Raw genomic sequence first — 20,526 nt, 5'->3', positions numbered from 1 at the left:
GCTGAGGGGATGCAGGAGGCTGGAGTGGTCTCATCCGGGCAGCTGAGGTTAAACCACCTAGAAAGGAAGGTCTGGGACAGACAGACCCTCTTGGGAGGGAGGGGGCGGCCCTGTGATAGGCTGATCCAGTGAAGACCCCACTGGACCAGAGAGAAGGCAGGTCCCCAGGAGGGGGACAGAAAGAAGGGATCACAGACTGGGAGGCTGAGGCGGGCAGATGTAGGGCGTGGGCAGCAATGTGTGAAGTGCTGCCCAGGTCCCCACCTCCAGAGGGGACATGAGGCCCCCACAGAAGGCTGATTATGACACCTCTGCTCCTTCCATCAGCCTCCTCAGCAGGAACCCTGAAGGCTAGGGTCCCTGAGTGATCACAGGTTTTGGGAATCAGGCTGGGGCAGCTCAGGGGGCTGTTCTGGAACCTTCTTCTCTGAAGTGTCCATATCCTTCTGGTCACCGACTGGAGCTGGAACAGGTGCATCATCTGGAAACAGAGAGAGGAAACAGTGGCACTAGATGTCCCGGCCTCTCCCCTTCAGACCTGGAGTCCAGGCCCCCAGCCCCTCCTCCCTCAGTACCGGGAGTCCAGGCCTCCGGTGCTTCCTCCCTTAAATCTAGGAATTCTGGTCACCAGCCCCTTCCCACTTGTGCCCAGGGGCAGCACCTGTGTCGGGGTGGAACTTGAGCTGTCCCTCAGGGCCGACGGCTGGGTCATGGTGGCTTTGCTGCTGTTGTTTCCTTTGTTCCATTTGCAGAACGGCCTGCAGAGGGCAGGGGAGATTACACAGGCAAAGGGGGATGATGCTGTGCGAAGTGGTCATAGGCGAATCCCTTCTCCATGGGGCTCATCACAAGTTTTTCTCTTGGGAGAGTTTGGGCCAAGGATAAAGGTCCAGTTCTCCGTCCCCTCTCATGGTTTGGGTCACAACTTGGGTCAGGGAAGCCCTCATTGAATCCTCCCTGGGATTACCCTTCTTCCTCCTGGGGCTTTTCTCCTTCTACATACACTCCCACTGCCCTGCTCCAACATGGCTGCCACAGAGCTGTCAGGGGACAATGTCTGCCCTCACCAAGTTGCTCCGGCGATGCACAGTGCAGCAGCAGGATTTTCCTGCCTCTTACCACACAAGGACGTGGGCCCCAGGACTCAGGGGATGGGCCCGTTCTCCCTGGTGTGTCACCTGTTGCAGCTCTCTCTTCTGGGCCTCCAGGCGGCCCTGGGAACGCCCTAGAGCCTCTGTCTCCTGGCTGAGGCGCTGGGCCTTGGCATTCAGCTCTGCCTCCCGGGCAGCCAACTCTTCCTCAAACCGCTTCAGCTCTTCCTCCGTGTAAGCAGGGTGCATCTCCACCGTCTGCCAGGAAGGGACAGGGGCCATCAGCAGGGTGACTTCAGCCTTGGCCCCTCCCCGCTTGTTCGAGAAGGTTTGGCTAATGGAGCAGGTTTAGAGAGTGGACTTATGGGGATGAGAGGGAACTGATGGGGGAACAGAGACCCAGGCTGTGGACAAAGACTCCCAAGCAGAGGGTCCAGAGAAGAGAAGTGGCCAGAGACTCTGAGAGAAGGGGTAGGGCAGGGAGACAAATATTCAGAACCTAGAAGATGCCCAATGTCCTCACCTCCCAGCCCTCTCCAGTGTCCCCAAAGTCCTTCCTCTGGGTGGACGCAAGGAACTCCTCCAGCGTCACAAGGCGGTCCTGGTTGGCGTCCACCTGGGGAGACAGGTAAGGGTAAGCAGCAGTGCTGGGAGCCTCCGCCCTGCCCCCACCTACCCTCAAAGTCAGGTCTCCCCTCACATTCTTCATCACGTGCTCCCGCATGCGCAGCCGCTCCTCCTCCATCTCCCGCATGTCGTCTTCCTCATTTTTGGGATCATATACCTTCTCCAGCTGTGGGGTCAAGCAAGAGACAGAAGCATTGAGAGGTCCCAGGTATCCACTTTTCCAGGCTCTTCTACCACCTGACACATACAACCAGACTTCAAATCCCAGCAGTCCTTGAGGCACCCTGTCACTCTTAGCAGTTGGCTTTTGCCCCAGGGGGCTGCTGGGAGTTGTAGTTTTCCCTGAATCCACATCCAGGGAGACTTAAGGGGGCAGGACAAGTGGTTGATGTGGGCATCCCCTCAAGATGCTCACCTCCTTGGTGAAGAGGGCCTCCAGTTCTTGCTCATCCAGGACACCATCACTGTTGATATCTGAGGGGGAGACAACAGGTATCTTGGAGCACTGAGGATGGTCCCTAAGGGACCAGCTGGAGAAGGAATTGTAGGCTGACGTAGTGTCTGTCATCAGAGGACAGGTAACAACGGGTCTCTGACAGGACAGTGGCCTTCAAGCTCCAGGGCCTCACAGATCTTGTGCTAGGACAGCCTGTTCCTGACCAACCAGGGTCCTGAGAACGGGGCAGATAAAGGTGGGATTTCACTGGGACCACTCTTGGGGCCTTTGGCACACTGGATGACTTGGTGTCTGGCACCCAGTGTTCTGGGCATGGGAATGGCTCCTTGCCTAGGATCGAGGGGTATCAGGGGCCTCTGCTGTCAGAGAACCAGGCCGGGCTCACTTCAGTTGCAGAAGGGTCTCTCCCCACCAATCCAGCTGGGAAGGGCCAGGCTCTCTCCTCTGCTCACAGCTCAGCCCCACACTGAGGTGCTGAGGTGGCGAGGAAGCCTGACCTTGCAAACCCAATGGTTAATTATCAGCTCATATCTTACTTGACTTTCTGCCCTTGGCTTCCCTCTCCCACTGCCCCTCATTCTGCTTTGCTGGCTCCATCCTCCTCCTGACCTCTGCACCCAGGTGCACCCCAGGACTCATGGCTGGGGCCTCATGTCTTCTTAATCTTCTAATCTGTCCAATATGGTAGCCACTAGCTATACCGACTGTTTAAATTTAGATTGAGGGGCCTCCCCGGTGGCGCAGCGGTTGAGCACTGGGTTGTGAAGCTGCCCACGGCCTCTGTGGTGCCGGTTCGATCCCCGGCTGCTCCCCGGCCACCGGAGAAGGGTCCACATGGCGCGCAGACCTCTCCTGCCGCCCGCTGCTCCCCTCAGCAGTGTACTTCGTCAGTCTGCCTGTTCTGATCCCTGCTTTGGCTCTGGTGAATTCTCTCACCCTCCCGTGCTTCTGACTGTACCCAGTGCATGTATAAACAAAACAAACAAACAAATAAATAAATAAGTAAAACATGCCTCTATTAAAAAAAAAAAGAAAAGAAAAAAAAGGAAGAAAAAAAATAAATTTAGATTGACTAAGATTAAAATTTCACTTTATCACTCCCACTTGTTACAAGGCAAGTGTGACTGCCATGTTGGGTGGCACAGTATATTTCCCATCACTACAGTTTGATTGGCCAGCACTACCTCAAATGGGTCTCTCCAGTTCCTCAGTGTTCAATGTCATGCCAACCACCTACTCTTCATCTCCATGTGAGTTTCTCAAGACCTCTCTAACACGGCGAGACCAGCTCCCAACCCCTACGCCAAACACAACGCTCTCCTCTCCATTCTTCCATTCTCCATTCTTCAATAACTTGGAGTCACTTTTGATGCATGTGTGTCTGCGAGTCCTACAATCTTGACCTTCCAGACGAATTCTCCCTACTTTCCATGGTCCAGACACCAGCAGCCCATGCCTTCTAAGCAGGCTCCTGGCTTTGGCCTTCACGCCCACAGCCTGTCCTTGACTCAGCAGCCAGATGGATTCTGTCATCCCTTAAGGTAGAGGATATAAGTCCTCTGCTCCTGACCCTTTTGGGGTATCCCGTCCCAGGCAAAATGAAATCCGAATTCCCTACCCTGGCTGAAATGAACTTCAGAGAACAAAACGGGGAGCAAGCTGATGGAAAGAGGAAGCTTTGTAAAGGAAAATGCCCCCAGCCCATAGGGCCAGGAGCCTGGGTTCAAATCCTGCCTCTGGCAAGAGGCTGTGGTTACGGGGAAGCAGAAGAGTGGCCCCTTCACTAAGCAGCAGGGCATAGTGAAATCAGCCTCAGCTTCCTCGCCGGTGAAATGGGGGCGACTCAAGATTTTTCTTAAGAATGAAAGAAATGTTTGGAGAGAAACACTATGCAGATAGGTTAGCAATGACAGTTCTTCAGGGTCTGTCTTTCCAGCACCCCTGCCCTCAGTATACTCTTGACCCCTTCCCAGTCTCCAGGTCAGTTCGTCCAATGAGCCTGAATGCTGGTGTAGGAACTTTGACCCTGTGTTCTGACCAGATAAATTCAGTGCCTGGCACCTGAGCCAATCAACCTCAATAAACCACATGCAAATGATCACAGACAAGCTGCTCCCCCTCCAGGCTGCGCCTCTTCCCAAGTAGGTGATCTCCCAGCTCCTTCCCTTTGGGTGCCTTCAATACTTTTTTTTAAAAAGATTTATTTATTTATTTATTTACACAAGCACTGGGTACTGTCAGAAGCACGGGAGGGTGAGAGAATTCACCAGAGCCAGAGCAGGGAGCAGAACAGGCAGAATGAGGGGAGCAGCTGGCAGCAGGAGAGGTCTGCGTACCATGTGAAACCCTCCTGGACGGCCAGGGATCAAAGTGGTGCTGCAGAGGCTGTAGGCAACTTCGCAACCCAGCGCTCAACCTCTGTGCCACCAGGGAAGCCCTTAATTTTTTTAAAGATTTATTTATTCTATTTATACAAGCACTAGGTACAGTCAGAAGTGCGGGAGGGTGAGAGAATTCACCAGAGCCAGAGCGGGGAACAGAACAGACAGACTGATGAAATACACTGCTGAGGGGCGCAGCGGGCGCGGCAGGAGAGGTCTGTGCATCATGTGGGACCCTCCCGGGTGGCCAGGGATCAAACTGGCGCTGCAGAGGCTGCAGGCAGCTTCATAGCCCAGTGTTCAACCACTGCGCCACCGGGGGAGGCCCTTCAATACTTATTTATTTGCTATTTTTAGGACAGGCCCAGGAAGCCCATTTAGGGAAGGTGGGAGTGACAAGACCTTGCTTTGCCTTCCCCATCGCTCTTGTCTCTACAAATTCTGCTCCTGTGACCGTGGAAACCCACTAAGTTCATTAACCCCGTATTACTGTCCCTGCCCCCCAATGCTCCTCCTCCAAATACCAGCAATGCACAGCCCCTCACTTTACCTAAGTCTTGGTTCAAATGTCATTTCTAGAGCTGTGCTAGCCAAACTGGCAGCCACTAGCTGCAGGGGGCCCATGAAATTTAAACTACAGTCAAGTACGGACACACTCAGAAATGCCGTGGGTTTGGATCAGCAATAGTGAACAGCGCCACAGAGCAAGTCATCACGTGTGCGGGTGCCCAAACATACGACACGTGACAGCATGTTTACACTGACCTGACCTCGTCAGTGTGCAATAGCAATATCTCTAAGAAAACAATATAAATACCTGAATTCAGACATACTTTATAGCTAAAAAATGCTAAGCCTCCTCTGAACTGTTGGAAAACAGGACCAACGGTCTTGCCCGGGGCAGTTGCCACAAACCTGCAACTCATAAAAAGCACCAGAAAGCAGCAATAAAGCGAGACATGCCTGGGGCCTCCCTGGTGGCGCAAGGAGTTAAGATGCAGCACTCTGAAGCTATCCGCGGCCACTGCAGCACAAGTTCGATCTCCGACCCGGGAGCTACCCACATGGCACAGACCTCTCCTGTCTCGCCCGCTGCTCCCCTCAGCAGTGTATTTCAGTCAATCTGCCTCTTCTGCTCCCCACTCTGTCTCTGGTGAATCCTCTCATCTCCCCACACCTTTGACTTGCACCCCTGCTCTTGTATGCATAAATAAATAAATCTTTAAAAAAAAAAGTACCTTTCCCCAACCCTCCAGAATTTTATCATTCTGATAAGTGAATCATAAAATGAAATGAAATCATTAGTTGACTAGCACCCATTTTCCCATCGGGAACTATCTCATCATTGACGGTTTGTCCTGTAGCGGGCAGCAGATGTAAAGATTCCAGTCTTGCTTCCCCTTCATGGTCTCTTAACTATACTGAGACACAGAACACTGATCTGCCTGATCACTGGCTGTGCGAGTGGGGAACTTTGCTTTGGCTTAACTATGGTCATTGGGTTGCCATGAAGCCTGGTCTTTAGAGGGAGCACAGGGGCCTCTCTGGTGGCGTAGGGGTTAAAGACAGTGCTATCAAGCTATCACCAGCCACTGCAGTATGAGTTTGATTCCCCTGCCGGCCCAGGGAGCTGACCCACATGGCGCAGCAGACCTCACCTGTCTCATCCGCTGCTTCCCTCAGCAGTGTATTTCTGTAGCTCCGCCTGTTCCGCTCCCCACTCTGTCTCTGGTGAATCCTCTACCCAACCTCCCTCCCCTGCACCTGTGGCATACAACCCAGCTCTTGCATGCATAAATAAATCTTTAAAAAAAAAAAAGGAGCACAGGACACATTTGTGGATGAATGAACCAGGCCCTGGAGCTCTATAGACTGACGGGGTACCTGGATCAAAGTCCTGTACACACCCAAGGGGGTCTGGCAAGCCCTGTTTCTAGAGAGGAACAGAAAGAAGGGGAGTGTGACTGAGTCACCATGGAGAACCACTGGCTGCCTAGAGGTTGCTTACTAGGGGGTGGCCCATACCGAGCCACAGCACCTCCAGCAGGGAGAAGGGTTTCTGGGCCACCGTGGGAGGGGGGCCCAGTCTAGTCAAGCCTGGTTTGCTCAGTGCAAAGTGAGAGGGTTCTGGCCAGTCCAAGAACCCAGGTGTCTGGTGTATCCCGGAGAACAGCCACACAGAAGAGTCTAGCAATAGGGAGAGGCAGGGCTTTCTAGATCACCAGAGGAGATGGGCTCAGACCTTGTTGGCCTGCCTAAGCCCCACTGGAATGGAAGACCCTTTGTTAGCATTTAGGTTCCCCAAAAGGTCAGCATCTCAGGGTCCAGACTATGTCTTGGGATACCCTCCCCACCTTACCATGCAGTATGAAGAAGGTCTTTGGGTTAAACCTGTTGGGGTCCAATCCATCCAGCTCCTCCCACACCTCCTTCAATTGGGCCTGGCTGCCCTGTGGAGGGGAGAGCCAGGGGCTCATAAGCAAGAAGTCTGGGTACCCCCACCCCTCAAATATCCTTCCCTTCAAGCAAGAAAACTAAGAAAACTACAACTCCCAGCAGCCCCCAAGATAGTTGCCAGCCTATGAAGAGGGACTTTGTGCCTCGGGGTCTGCTGGGAGTTGTAGTTCTCCAGTCACTTGTCTTGTGGTGCCTAGTGCATTGGACGTAGTAGGGGTGGGCATGAATGGAGATCCTTACAGGCACGTTGACTTTGGGGTGCTCTCGGTGCCGGCGCTGTTGCTCTTCCAGTTTCTTCTCTGCCTCCTTTCGCTGCTCCTCTCCCAGGGATTCCAGATAACGGCGTCTCTCATGTTCCTTGAGCATCTCATATCGTTTAAACTCTTCATGATGGGCTGCGTCGTACTGGGCAAGGTCCCGAGTGGCCTGGGGACACGCAGACATCATTCCTGACTGCTGGTATGCCCAGTCCCTAATTCCAACCTCCAAATGCCAGAACCTCAGCCCCCAACCTCCACCCAGCCCTACATCTCCCTTATGAGTCTCTATCACCCACCCATGATACAGTCTCCTCCCTGTTTGTTCAAGACAGATTAGAGCCTAATAGTGGCTTTCCCAAGTCCTCCCCATCTTTTTTTTTTTTTTAAAGATTTATTTATTTATGCATACAAGAACTAGGGTACAGGACAGAGGTGTAAGAGGGTTCACCAGAGACAGAGTGGGGAACAAAATAGGCAGTTTGACTGAAATACACTGCTGAGGGGAGCAGCGGGCGAGACAGGAGAGGTCTGCTGCGCCATGTGGGTAGCTCCCCGGCTGGCCGGGGATTGAACTCGTGCTGCAGAGGCTGTGGACAGCTTTATAGTGCTGTGCTTAACCCCTTGTGCCACCAGGGAGGCCCCTCCCCACCTTGAGATCTTGCAGGAACAAGTAACATGGAACAACACACAAGATGGACTGAATATGGAAAGCAAAACAGTGAGTTGGTTAAGAATATGAGGGCTCTCATGATTCTACCAAGGGCTCAAATCCAGGCTCTGCTGTATGAACAAATCCCCTGAGCTGTGTGATCTTGGGCAAGTTATTTGGCCTCTCTGTGCCTAAGTTTCTGCCTTTTGAAAATGGAGATAACAATATTGTACTCTGTTGAATCATGTCCCCTCCAAATTCATATCCGATGTCATTACTTAAGATGAGGTCCTACTGGTAGGGCCTCCCGGCTGGCACACAGATTAAAGTCTCAGCACTATCAAGCTATCGCCAGTCACTGTGGCATAAGTTCAATCCCCAGCCAGGGTGCTGACCCACATGGTGCAGCAGACCTCTCCTGTCTCCCCTCAGCAGTGTGTTTCACTGGATCTGCCCATTCTGCTCCACACTCTGTCTCTGGTGAATCTTCTAACCCCCTACTCCCGGCACCTCTGGGCTACACCCTAGCTGTTGTATGCATAAAATAAATAAATCTTTTTTGAAAAAAAAAAGAGGAGGTCCTACTGGATTAGGGAAATAAATCCAATGACGAGTATTCTAATTTTACATTTTCTCCATTAAGTATCTAATGGTTTATTTATAAATAGAAATTATTTCTCAGCCCAAATATTTATGCTTCCTAGTTCAGGTACACAAGGGCGTCAACCCAAAAAAATCCTTTCCATTCCAAGATCACTTTGCACTCTGAAAGTGTCCGGCCTTCCTCACCTCCTCAAAATCTTTCATGGACTTATAATATCTGTAGGAATCCACCAGTGCCTTTTCTTTTGGTTCAATCACAGCAAATGGATAGAAAGCTGAAACCCGAGGAATACAGTGAATAACCTTACAATATCCTGATGAACAAACAGCTCGCACAACAAAGAAGTATCCAACCCCAGGTGTCAAGAGCACTGAATTGAAAAATGCTGCTGGCAAGTGTGGAAGGCGGAATCAAGGGCCCAGTGAGGGCAGCCATGAAACATGGTGGGGGATGATGACACCAGGAGAATGGCAGTGAGGCTGCAGAAAAGCAGACAGTTTCTGGCATGTTCTGGAAATAAATACCAAGAATATCATCCCTCAGGGATTGAGTCCAGTGCCTGGCAATAGACACAATGAAATGACTGCTATTATCTTCATGGCCACTAGGTGGCGCTCCAGTAGGCCAGAAAGGCAGGGTCAAGGCGAGGCTGGGGTGGGTGGGTGGTTTGGGTGTGGCTGTGTGGCTTCAGAAGGGCTAAGAGCAGGGCAGGGACAGGCTTGGGAATCCCCTTCCACTCCCCAACTTGGCACTTGTCCTTCCTCATGAGGCAGGGATGTGGATCCCGTTTCCAGATGAGGACTAATCAGTTCCTATAGCCACTGTATCAAATCATCACAATCTTGGTGGCTTCAAACAACACACACTTATTATCTGATGGGATGGAGGCCAGAGAGCTGAGGTTAGGGTGTCTAAAGAGCTGTGCTGCCTCCAGAGACTCTAAGGGAGAACTTGCACGTGCCATCTCCATTTCTGGAGCCTCCCTCTGTGCTCCTCCTCCACCCTGGAAGGCAGCGGGGACGTCTTGCAAGGGCACCACATTACCAGCTGCTGCTGTAATGAAATCTCCCTCTGCACCCACAAGAGTCCTTGTGATGACATTTAAGGCCACCGGATAATACTGGATCATCCCCTCATGTTAAGATTCTTGACCTAATCACATTCACCAAGTCCCTTTTGCCACATGAGGTCACACAGCCACAGTCCTGCAGATCAGGGTGTGACATGGTTTCTGGGGGAGGAACATTGTGCTGCCTCCCACCAAGGCACAGAGGGCCAGCCCCCAGGTCAGGTCATATGGGAAGAGCAAAGCCAGGAGGGATCTGAAAGCCTCCTGAGTAGAGCTAAGTTGGTTGTGGCTACACCCCATTTTCCTATAAAGAATCTGGGGGGAGCTTTCAGACACAGCCTGACCCAGCTGGCAATCTCAGAGGAGGCTGGCAACCTCATGTCCTGGGCTCTGTTCCTTTCTCTCCATCCTCAAGGTTTCCCTCAGTTCTCTCCCTACAGTCCCCAGCCCCTCACTCTACCGTCTGGATCAGCAGCTCCAGGTCCCGGGCCTCAAATGTGTGCTGATTCTGAGGGTCCAGGTGTTGAAACTGCTTCAGGAGGCTCAAGTGATCCAACTGTACGTCTGGATGAGGAAGAAGAGAAAATAAAACAACAAACAATTCCTGGCATGCTCACAGAGAATGGCTTGGCTGAGCTTGGGGGCAATCAGAGAGGACTTCCTGGAGGAAGCCATGCCACAGCTGAGTCTATTGCTTAAAATAAGAGCTAACATGTATTGAACACTTGCTATCTGCCAGGCCCTGTTCTAAACACATTAAATTTGTTAGTATCTTTACCTTTTACGAAAAGCTTATGACATAGTTTCTCTGATTATTCCATTTCATGAAAGTGAAAGTGGAGGCCCAGAGAAGGGAAGTGACTTGCCTAGGTCACATCGAGGAAGTGGCCCATGAGGACTATAACTGGTCAGTGGACTCCAAACCACGTGCCCTCAATTCCTGTTTCAAGTTGAATCACGTGCCCTAAAATATATGTACTGAAATCCTCACCCCCAGGACCTCAGGATGAGACTTGTCTGGAGAGAGGGTTTTCATAGAGATGATCAATTTAAAATGATGTCATCAGGTTGGGCCCTAATCCTCTATGCCCTCTGTCTTTGAAAAAAGGGGAAATTTCGGGGCTTCCCTGGTGGCGCACTATGAAGATATCTGCAGCCACTGCAGCACGAATTTGATCTCCAGCCAGGGACGTGACCCACATGGCACAGCAGATGTCTCTTGTCTCCTCGCTGCTCCCCTCAGCAGTGGATTTCAGTGGATCTGCCTGTTTTTTTCCCCACTCTGTCTCTGGTGAATCCTCTCACTCCCGCATCTCTGGCCTGGACCCCAGCTCTTGTATGCATAAATAAATCTTAAAAAAAAAAGGGGGGGAACTTTGGACACAAAGAAGAGATGATGTGAAAAGACAAAGGTAGAAGGTGGCCTTGCGCATGCCAAGAGAAAGATCTAGAACAGATTCCCATGGAAGCTCTCAGAAGGAACCAACCCTGTGACCTTGACCTTGGACTCCTGGACTTCAGAACTGTAAGACAATAAATATCTGTGGTTGAAGCTGCCTAGTCTGGGGGACTTTGTCACAGAACAAAGTAACACAACCTCCTCATGCTGGAGTTTCCAAGCAGGCAGGCAGGAAGAGAGCATACATGTGTATATATATACACACATGCACATACACACACGCACATGCCAACACCCATTCATGCACTTAACACCGGTCTTCTCAGGCCTCTCAGATTTGACCAAGACCCAGCCGGCCCTTGGGTGGATGTGAGGGACACACACAGGACCCTGGCTCTGGCTAGGGCGCCCAGAGGAGGGACAGATGCTCAGAAGACAGGTCTACAATGACGCTCACAATCTATCATGGGTGCCACAGGTGTGTGTGGAGCCCCGAGCCTGTGGACACAGCAAGGACCAGATAGCATGTGCCACCTCACACCCCCTCTGTCACCTCCACAGCACCAGAGAGGAGGTGGAAAACAGACAACCAAGGGGCGAACATGCAATCACCCAGAACTCAGACCAGGCCGGACTCTGAGGAGGTGACATGAGCTGAGACCGAAGCTTAATGGGTCATACTAAGAGGCTGGAGAGAGAAGATCCTGGCAGAGGGAAGTGCCTGGGCAAAGGTCCTGAGGTGAGAATGATGTGTCTCTCTCCAGCGCTTACTAAGAACGCTCACGCAACACAAAAACACTCATTAGATGACACCTGCACACCGCCACGTCCACCTCAGCACTGTCTACACTGCCAAGCGCAGGAAACAGCCTACGTGTCCGTCCACAAAGAGTAGGCGGAGACCAGGTGTACAGGCAGTGGAATGCTATTCAGCCGTGAAGAGGGGAAACCCTGCTGTATGCAAAAACAGAGTGGACCTAGAGGAGAGAGGCTTCATGATCTAAGTCAGACAGGAAATTGCATGATTGTACCCCCACATGGGAGAGAAACAATGCAAATGAACGGAGAAAACAAACTCGAAGATTCTGAGAAGCAAACTGGTAACCAGAAGGGGTTGGGGAAGAGAGGTAGATAAGTTAAGTTAAAGGGGTGATGGAATTTGGTGGTGAACGTAATACAGACAGATGTCGATTTTGAAGCCTGTATACCCGGAGCCCACATCATGTGGTAAACTCATGTTACTGCAATTTAAAACAAAGAGAAATCATGCAGGTACCGGGCGATGCGGGCCCGGATACACATTCCAGCAAACCCTATCTAGGAAACTGAGAACCACGAATCTGAACTTGCCCCAAGCTCTCCCTTCCAGGAATTCTTTCTGCTTTTCTAGGCAAATTGTTCCAGCACAAAATACCACCCAGGATCTCCCTGGTGGCACAAGGATTAAGCACAGCACTGTGAAGCTATCCACAGCTACTATAGCACGAGTTCGATCCCTGGCCAGGGAGCTACCCACATGGGGCAGCAGACTCTCCTGTCTCCCCGCTGCTCCCCTCAGCAGTGTATTTCAGTAGATCTGCCTGTTCTGCTCCCGACTGTCTCTGGTGAATCTTCTGACCCTCACACCTCTGGCCTACACCTCAGTTCTTGTATGCATAAATACATCTTTTTTTTTTTTTTTTAATTTTCTAGAGGCATGTCTTTTTATTATTTGTTTGTTTGTTTGTTTCATACATGCACTGGGTACAGTCAGAAGCGCGGGAGGGTGAGAGAATTCACCAGAGCCAGAGCAGGGAGCAGAGCAGGCAGAAGGACCAAAGTACACTGCTGAGGGGAGCAGCGGGCGGCAGGAGAGGTCTGCGCGCCATGTGGGACCCTCCTCCGGTGGCCGGGGAGCAGCCGGGGATCGAACCGGCGCCGCAGAGGCCGCAGGTAGCTTCGCAACCCAGCGCTCAACCGCTGCGCCACCGGGGAGGCCCTGCATAAATACATCTTTAAAAGCAAAGCAAAACAAACCAAGAAACGAAACTACCGCCCCAGTTGTAAGTGCCGGGGAATGGAAGCATTTCAGCAGAAGGGAAAGAGAGGAAGCAGGGGAAACCACAGCGCACCCCGCCACACTCGCTGGCTTTGATCGCTGCACTGTGGTTCCCTGGTTCCGTGGGTGAATGTCACTGTTCTGAGAAAAATCACCCTGAAAGCTGTAGGTGTGAGGGGGCACAGTGTCTGCCAGGAGCTCTCAAGCGTGTGTGGTGAGCAAGTGTTACCAGCTGGAGAGTCTGGGTTCAGGGTGTGGGGAGTTTGCAACTTTTCTGACAATGTGAAGTTACAGCCACACGTTAAATGACTGTGATTTTTGCAAATAAAAATTATAAACTGAAACTGAAAAAACAAAACAAAAACAAAAACCAACCAAGCCACAACAGAACCACGCTTTGAGGAGACCCTATGAAGAAGAAAACCCGATGGGTTTTCCAGGTACTTTCCACAGGAGCAGCAGAGGCTCTGGGAAGGAGATGCCCCCCAACCCCCCCCCCCGCCCTGCCCCGCCCCTCTGCTTACTGGGGTCCTGCTCAGCATCCATCTTGGCCTTGAGCAGCATCCGCAGCCGGGACACCTCCTGTCGCTTGAGCTCATCCAGCTTGGTGCGGACATGGTGGCTGACAAAGTCCAGCTCCCGGCTCAGCTTCCCGCTCTGCCCAGGAAGAAGGGACACTAGTCAGGCTGGGGGCCTGGGAGGCCGCCATATCCCTTCCCTGACCTCTCTGGAGCCTTCATGAAGCTTTCTGATGCCCCGAGGTCTCCCCCAAGGCTCTGCCCACCTTTGCAGCCCCCTATCTGGTCACTCAGAAAGCACACTCTGAGCTGTAGCAGTGGTCACTGGGAACAGGCCCCGCTGTCCCTCACAACTCTAGGTAGACGGCATCACCCTTGGGAAGAATCTCTTGGGAAGAATCTCTACAACTTTCTTGGCCCCAACAGACAGACAGACAGACAGACAGACAGACAGACACACACACACACACACACACACACACACGCTCCGTCTCTGAGCTGCCTCGATGACAGCTTTAGATTGTATCTGTTACTCAACCAGAGCTGACCTGTCCTTCCCATGCTGATCCAGTGCCCTCCCCCCACCAAAGCTCCCTGATACCCCAGGACAGATGCCCCTGGGCCTGGCACTCAAGGCCCTGCACCCACCCTCCCCTCCAGCTCCATCACCCTGACTCTGTCAGTTACAAGGAGGTGCCAGCAGACAGCTGAAGGTACCAGAGGCTTCGTCTGCATACATTTCCCGCTGTCTCAAAGATCGCTCACACCCCCTCTGACCTCTGTACACTCAGAGCCAAACCCCACTAGGGTGTCCTTTCCCTAGAAGTCCCCTCACTTCTCAGAATGGATCAGGCCCCTGTTTGGGGCTCCCCGTGCCCAGCGCTGTCTCTTGTTGCTTGGATGGATCTGTGGGTTTGTTGGGAGCTGCTGCCCTGCAGGGATCTGGAGTTTTGGAGAGCACCTGTTTACTCTGCATACGGAGTTCCAGAATCCTAGAAGTTCTGCAAACAGAACTTCTTCCTAGAATTGACTCCTGTTCTCTGAGGACGTACTGGCTTCTGCGCATGTTCCCCACTAACCAGGAAAACTTGTTTTCAGCAGTAACTTATTCATCTGTATAAGTAAAAACACAATTGCGTGCTAATTTCTTATCCTTTGTTCATATCTTCGATAAACGCATGGGCCGGGAGAGTGAGAGGCAGAGCTGCTCTAGATAGCTCCCCTCAGCCTCCCCCTGGTGCAAATTCATTTAGACCTGAGTCTTCGTTAATGGTAGAAAACTTCCTCGGCTGTCTATCTGCAGCATGGGTTTTTGGGGGATCCTGAAGCGGGGAGCATGGTCTTTGCAGAGGCAGCAGGGTGAGGTGACCACAGCGACTATCATGTAACCTCAGTGGGGCAGGCACCTCGGACAGGGCAGATGCTGCCCTGGATTCTGAGTGAGACCAGTCCTGCCCACAAGCCCATCCTACAAATGACGATGAACAGAAGGGGTGGCCAGTCTCCAGCAAGTGACCATGTTAGTGCTGTGTCGGCCCTGAGGGGGAGTCCTAGGGCCTGGGTTCCCACCCCAGCCCTGACACTGCTTCCCTGACTTTCCATCCCTTTCCTGAGAAGGAAACTGAGGCAGGGCGGGGTAGCACAGGAGCACAGGGGCGTGGGGTTGGAAAGGGCACCGAGCTGCTCCAGAACCTGCTGCTTAAGTGGCCGCTCTGCTTTTCGGTCACTTCCTAGGTGTGTGGCCTTGGGCAAGCCCAGGGCCTCTGAGGCCTCAGTTTCCCAGCTGGGCACTGGGAGCAGCTGGACTCAGTGGTCTCTGTTTCTGGCCATCCATCATTGGGGGTGGGGCAGATGGGGGCAAATGAGAGCCCCAGAAACGCCAGGAGGTTTGTGGGGGAGTAGGGATGCCCTCCAGCAGTCCTAGGCCCTGGGGTTTCTCCTGGGCTGATGGGTTTGGAGGACTCGGGGTGGGTCTTCCAGGGGAGACATTCTGACATGCCAATGCACAGGGAGGTCTGCATGTTGCAGGGTGGGGAGGAGGGATGTGTCTCCTCCTGGGGAACCACCAGCATCCTTCTTGAGGGGATGCTGCACAGGAAACAGGGGTAAGGTGTGGGCTCCGGTCTTCGGCAGTCTGGGTCAAAAGTCTTTGACCTTCCCCAAGGAAGGTCAAACATCACTCTCAGATTACCTCTATAAAATGGGGGTGATCATAGCAACTCTGGAGGCAGAACATAAGTTATGGGGGGGCACCCTGGTGGTTCAGGGCTTAAAATCTCAGTACTATCAAGCTATCAACAGTCACCACGGCCTGAGTTTGATCCCCGGCTAGGGAGCTGACCCACGTGGTGCAGCAGACCTCTCCTGTCTCCCCACTGTTCTCCTCAGTAGTATATTTCAGTAGATCCACCTGATCTGCTCCCCACTCTGTCTCTGGTTGATCCTCTCACCCCCTGCACCTCTGGCCTGTACGCCAGCTCTTGTACACATAAACAAATACATCTTAAAAAAAAAAAGTTACAAAGGGCCTCCCAGTGGCGCAGCAGTTGACCGCTGGGTTGCGAAGCTGCCCGCAGCCTCTGCAGCGCCGGTTCGATCCCCGGCCCCGGGGGAGAGTCCCACATGGCGCGCAGACCTCTCCTGCCTGCCGCCTGCTGCTCCCCTCAGTGGTGTACTTCACTCCTTCTGCCTGCTCTGGCTCTGGTGAATTCTCTCACCCTCCCCCGCTTCTGACTGTACCCAGTGCTCGTATAAATAAATAAATAAATCTTTAAAAAAAAAAAAGTTACAGGAGTTTCTTCCTAACCAAAATCCCACGAAGCAGGTTTCATTATGACCCTCAATTTACAGATGGGGAAACTGAGGCACAGTGAGTAGAGGTGATTGGTAGAGCCAAGACCGAAAGCTTGAACCATCTTCCTGGTGCTTAACCATATTCTGTGTTCCCCACACTACCCGCCCACAGCTAGGTCACCCCAAAAATCAGCTTCCCCTTGAGGCTCAGTTTGGTGAGGGCTGCAGCCACATGGCCCCATTAGGGAACCAGGGCCTCTCCTGGACCCCACCACCATGTCGGCACCCAGTGGGACGCACCTTGATGTCCTCGGCGTTGGCCGCCTGCAGCTTCTCCCGGAAGTGGCCGTCGGTCTCCAGCACATTGATGACTTCCTGCAGGTAGCGGTGGTAGTACAGACCCGTGTCCTACAGTATCAAGGACAAGCAAAGTAGCATCATGGGCCTGCTCCACTACATACCTGCTAAGCGACCCGAGACCCCTGGCCTGGCGGAGAGGCCTCCCGAGCAGACAAAGGCCCTGGAGCCAGGGACCTGGGGGCCACCTGTCCCCTCTTCCAGGTGGTGGTGAGATTGCAACGGAGCCTAAGTAGTTCATTGCTTTCAGACCTCACGCACGCAAAAGAAAAAGATCCTTGCTCTTTGAGGCTTGTGTTTATAGAGCTTGGACCTCACTGGACACAGTCTGAGCAGGTGAAGCAACAACCCTGAGCTGAGTTTCAGGCCTGGCTGGAGACTGAGAAGCAGGGAGGGTGGGGGGAGGGAGAGAGCTAAGGGGTTCATGAGCTGCAATTCAAAACTCCAGGCTTCTGGGGCATCCCTGGTGGTGCAAGGGACTGTCGCAGCACTGTGAAGCTATTGGCAGCCTCTGCAGCACAAGTTCGATCCCCAGCCAGGGAGCAGACCCATATGGCACAGCAGACCTCTCCTGTCTCACCCGCTGCTCCCCTCAGCAGTGTATTTCAGTCAATTCACCTGTTCTGTTCCCTACTCTGTCTCTAATGAATCCTCTCAACCCCGCACCTCTGGCCTGTATTCTAGTTCTTGTAAGCATAAACAAATAAATCTTTAAAAATAAATAAATAAATAAATCTTTAAAACAAAACAAAACTCTATGTTTCTGAAGAAAAGCCTCTTCCTACTTCAGGTACATGCTGCCCTGTGACTCATCAAAGATGAGCCAAGTCCACATTTCTTTGCCCCTAACTGGCTTTTCAGTCAACGAAAATATAGGGTTGTTCTCAACCCTAGTCCCCCCAATCTATTATAAGCTCGTTCCCCCCTTTTTTTTTTAAGATTTATTTATTTATACAAGCACTGGGGTACAGCCCAGAGGCACAGGAGCATGAGAGAATTCACCAGAGACAGAGCAGGGAGCAGAACAGGCAGAAGGACCGAAGTACACTGCTGAGGGCAGCAGCAGGCAAGACAGGAGAGGTCTGCCGCGCCATGTGGGAATCTCCCTGGCCGGCCGGGATTCAACCCCATGCTGCAGAGGCTGCGGACAGCTTCACAGAGTTGCGCTCAATCCACTGGGGGAGGCCCTCCTTCCCTTTCTTAATTGGGGAGGTAGATGTGAATTCCTCTTCTGCCTCCTTGCCAACTGATTCACAAGTAAAGCTGACTTTTCTTCTTAAATACCTGATATCGTTATCTAACAAGGACATCAAGTAGAGACCTGGACAGAGAAGAAAGGGACTAAAAAAAGCACCCTGTGCCTGCAAAGACGTCCCCCAGCAAAGGCCTAACTCTCCGGATGGGGACCAGCCACCCGTGCAGGGGAACTTGGGTTCCAGAGAGACCTGCAGGTTCCTGGGCAGAGCTGTAGGAGATGCAGGTCACAGATCAGGGCATTAGCCTGAGGGTCTTTACAAGTTCCAGCTTCCCTATGACCAAAGGTCTCATAGCCTATCATAAACACCTGTTGGAAGGAACAAACCAGCAGTTTACAGGCCCTTTCACAGTTGAAACTACAACTCCCATGAGCCTCCACGAAGTGCGAACGCTGCTGCCAGCTGACACCACCTGGGCAAGGTGCCCCTGGGACATGTAGGTCTGATTTTCACGGGCCTTCGTGAGGGGAGAGGGTCACACAAGAACCAAGACGATGGGGTGCAGGGGGAGGCGGGGGGAATGCAGATTTTTCACATAACTCGGACACGATTTCCGACACCTCCTCCGGAACTCAGAAATCGATCCCTACCCGGCCCAGCCTCCTCCGCCACCCAGTTCTTCACCACGTCAAAGCCGCGGGGACGGCAAAGAATGGCAGCAAACTCCAGGCCGCCTTCGTCGGGGGCGTATCCGCCGGGGCCACGCTGTCCGCGGGAGCCGCAGTGCCGCTGCAAACACTTGCTGAGGGCAGGGGGGCCACTCACCGGGCTTTCGGTGGCGGGGCTCTCCTTGGCCGCGCCTCGCTCCAGGGGCACCGCCAGGACAGCGCGCAGCAGCAGCAGCAGCAGCAGCGGAGGCAGGAGCAGGAGGGCCGCGCGGGACCCGGGGGGCGGCATGGCGGCGCGCGCCTGCGGGGGGCGGAGGTGGGCAGGGTCTGTCCCAAGCGCTTCTCCCCTGGACCCGAGGGGTACAGGGCCCAGGGGGTCGAGGGCCCAGGGGGTCGAGGGTCCAGGGGTTCGCGGGTCCAGGGGGTCGCGGGTCCAGGGGGTCGAGGGCCCAGGGGGTCGCGGGTCCAGGGGGTCGAGGGCCCAGGGGGTCGAGGGCCCAGGGGGTCGCGGGTCCAGGGGGTCGAGGGCCCAGGGGGTCGCGGGTCCAGGGGGTCGAGGGCCCAGGGGTCGAGGGTCCCTAGCGCCGCCCCCCACTCTTCCAAGAGTGAAGACTCAGAGCCTCTCGTTTCCGGGGACCCAGGATTCCGGGCGCCCGGCTCGTCCTGGCTCCCGGGACCTTCCTCGCTCGGGCTCGGGAGGAACCTGGATCTCCGGCGCCTTCGCCAGACCCCAAAGGCCCGGCCCCCGCCTCCTCTTTTCCCAGCGCCTAAAGGTACTGCCGCCCAGCCCGTCCTCCGCAGGGACCCCGTTTCTCAGCCCCCTGATGTCGCTGCTCCCCAGGACCCAGGGTCAGCGGCGCCCCCGAGCCTCACCTTCCGTCCACCGCAGAGGGCGCGCTCGGGGCTGGCACCTCCGGTGCGTTCCCGGCGATTTCCCCCAGGCCACGCCCACCCAGGGCCCCGCCCCCGAGGCCTGATTGGCCCGCCCTTCTGCTTCAGCCTAGTGGCCCCGCCCCTAATCGAAGCCGCTCGCTTTTTCTAGAAAGACTCGCCTCCTTTCCTGGAAGGCCATTTCCGGTTTTGTTGTTGTTTTAGGGGAACGCAGGACGGGGTGTTTCAAAGAGAACTACAACTCCCCGGCGGCCAGAGGCAAATCAGTCAGCTTCCTCAGGCTTCTTGGCCGCTTTGTCTCATGGGAATTGTAGTTTTTCCATTTATTTTCGCACTAAGAAGTGTTGGCTGGTTACAGATGGGTGGTAGCAATTGGCAGAGTGCACCTGCCACAAAAATTTCTAATATAAGAGAGAAGTGTAGACCCAAAGCCGTGATATTGAAGGCAAAGATAAACAGATGTGATTACATCAAATTAAAGAGCTTCTGCATAGCAAAAGAGATAATAACCAAAACAAAGAGAAGCCCCACAGATTGGGAGAAAATTTTTGCACACAACATTAGTGATAAAGGACTGATCGCAAAAATCTACAAAGAGCTGATGAGACTCAACAAAAACAAAGAAAATAATTCAGTCAAAAAATGGGCAGAAGAGGGCCTTCCCGGTGGCTCAGCGGTTGAGCGCTGGGTTGCGAAGCTGCCCGCAGCCTCTGCAGCGCCAGTTCGATCCCCGGCTGCTCCCCGGCCACCAGAGGAGGGTCCTGCATGGCGCGCAGACCTCTCCTGCCGCCCGCTGCTCCCCTCAGCAGTGTACTTCGGTCCTTCTGCCTGCTCTGCTCCCCGCTCTGGCTCTGGTGAATTCTCTCACCCTCCCGCGCTTCTGACTGTGCCCAGTGCTTGTATAAACCAACCAACCAACCAACCAAACAAACAAATAAATAAATAAAAACATGCCTCTATAAAAAAAAAGGGCAGAAGAGCTAAAAAAAAAAAACCTCCTGAAGAGGAAATGCAAATGGCCAACAGGCATATGAAAAAAGGTTCAGCATCACTTGTAATCAGGGAAATGCA

At 53.3% G+C, this 20,526-nt stretch overlaps 1 protein-coding gene across 1 annotated transcript; it reads right to left on the bottom strand.

The window, feature by feature from the left end:
* Positions 1-368: 368 nt before the first annotated feature.
* On the bottom strand, positions 369-18,853 carry NUCB1 (nucleobindin 1; the record flags this gene model as incomplete). Its single annotated transcript, XM_084257830.1, has 12 exons — positions 369-481; positions 662-758; positions 1,179-1,349; positions 1,615-1,707; positions 1,792-1,884; positions 2,134-2,192; positions 6,916-7,006; positions 7,254-7,439; positions 10,056-10,159; positions 13,557-13,689; positions 16,644-16,751; positions 18,722-18,853. The coding sequence occupies 12 exons, from the start codon at positions 18,851-18,853 to the stop codon at positions 369-371; spliced, it is 1,380 nt and encodes a 459-aa protein (XP_084113956.1).
* Between the last annotated feature and the right edge of the window lie 1,673 nt (positions 18,854-20,526).

This window comes from Talpa europaea, assembly GCF_964194135.1.
Source record: "Talpa europaea genome assembly, chromosome: 16".
NCBI lineage: Eukaryota > Metazoa > Chordata > Mammalia > Eulipotyphla > Talpidae > Talpa > Talpa europaea.
Note: the sequence above shows the minus strand (reverse complement) of the source record. Positions and strands in the feature narration are given on the sequence as shown.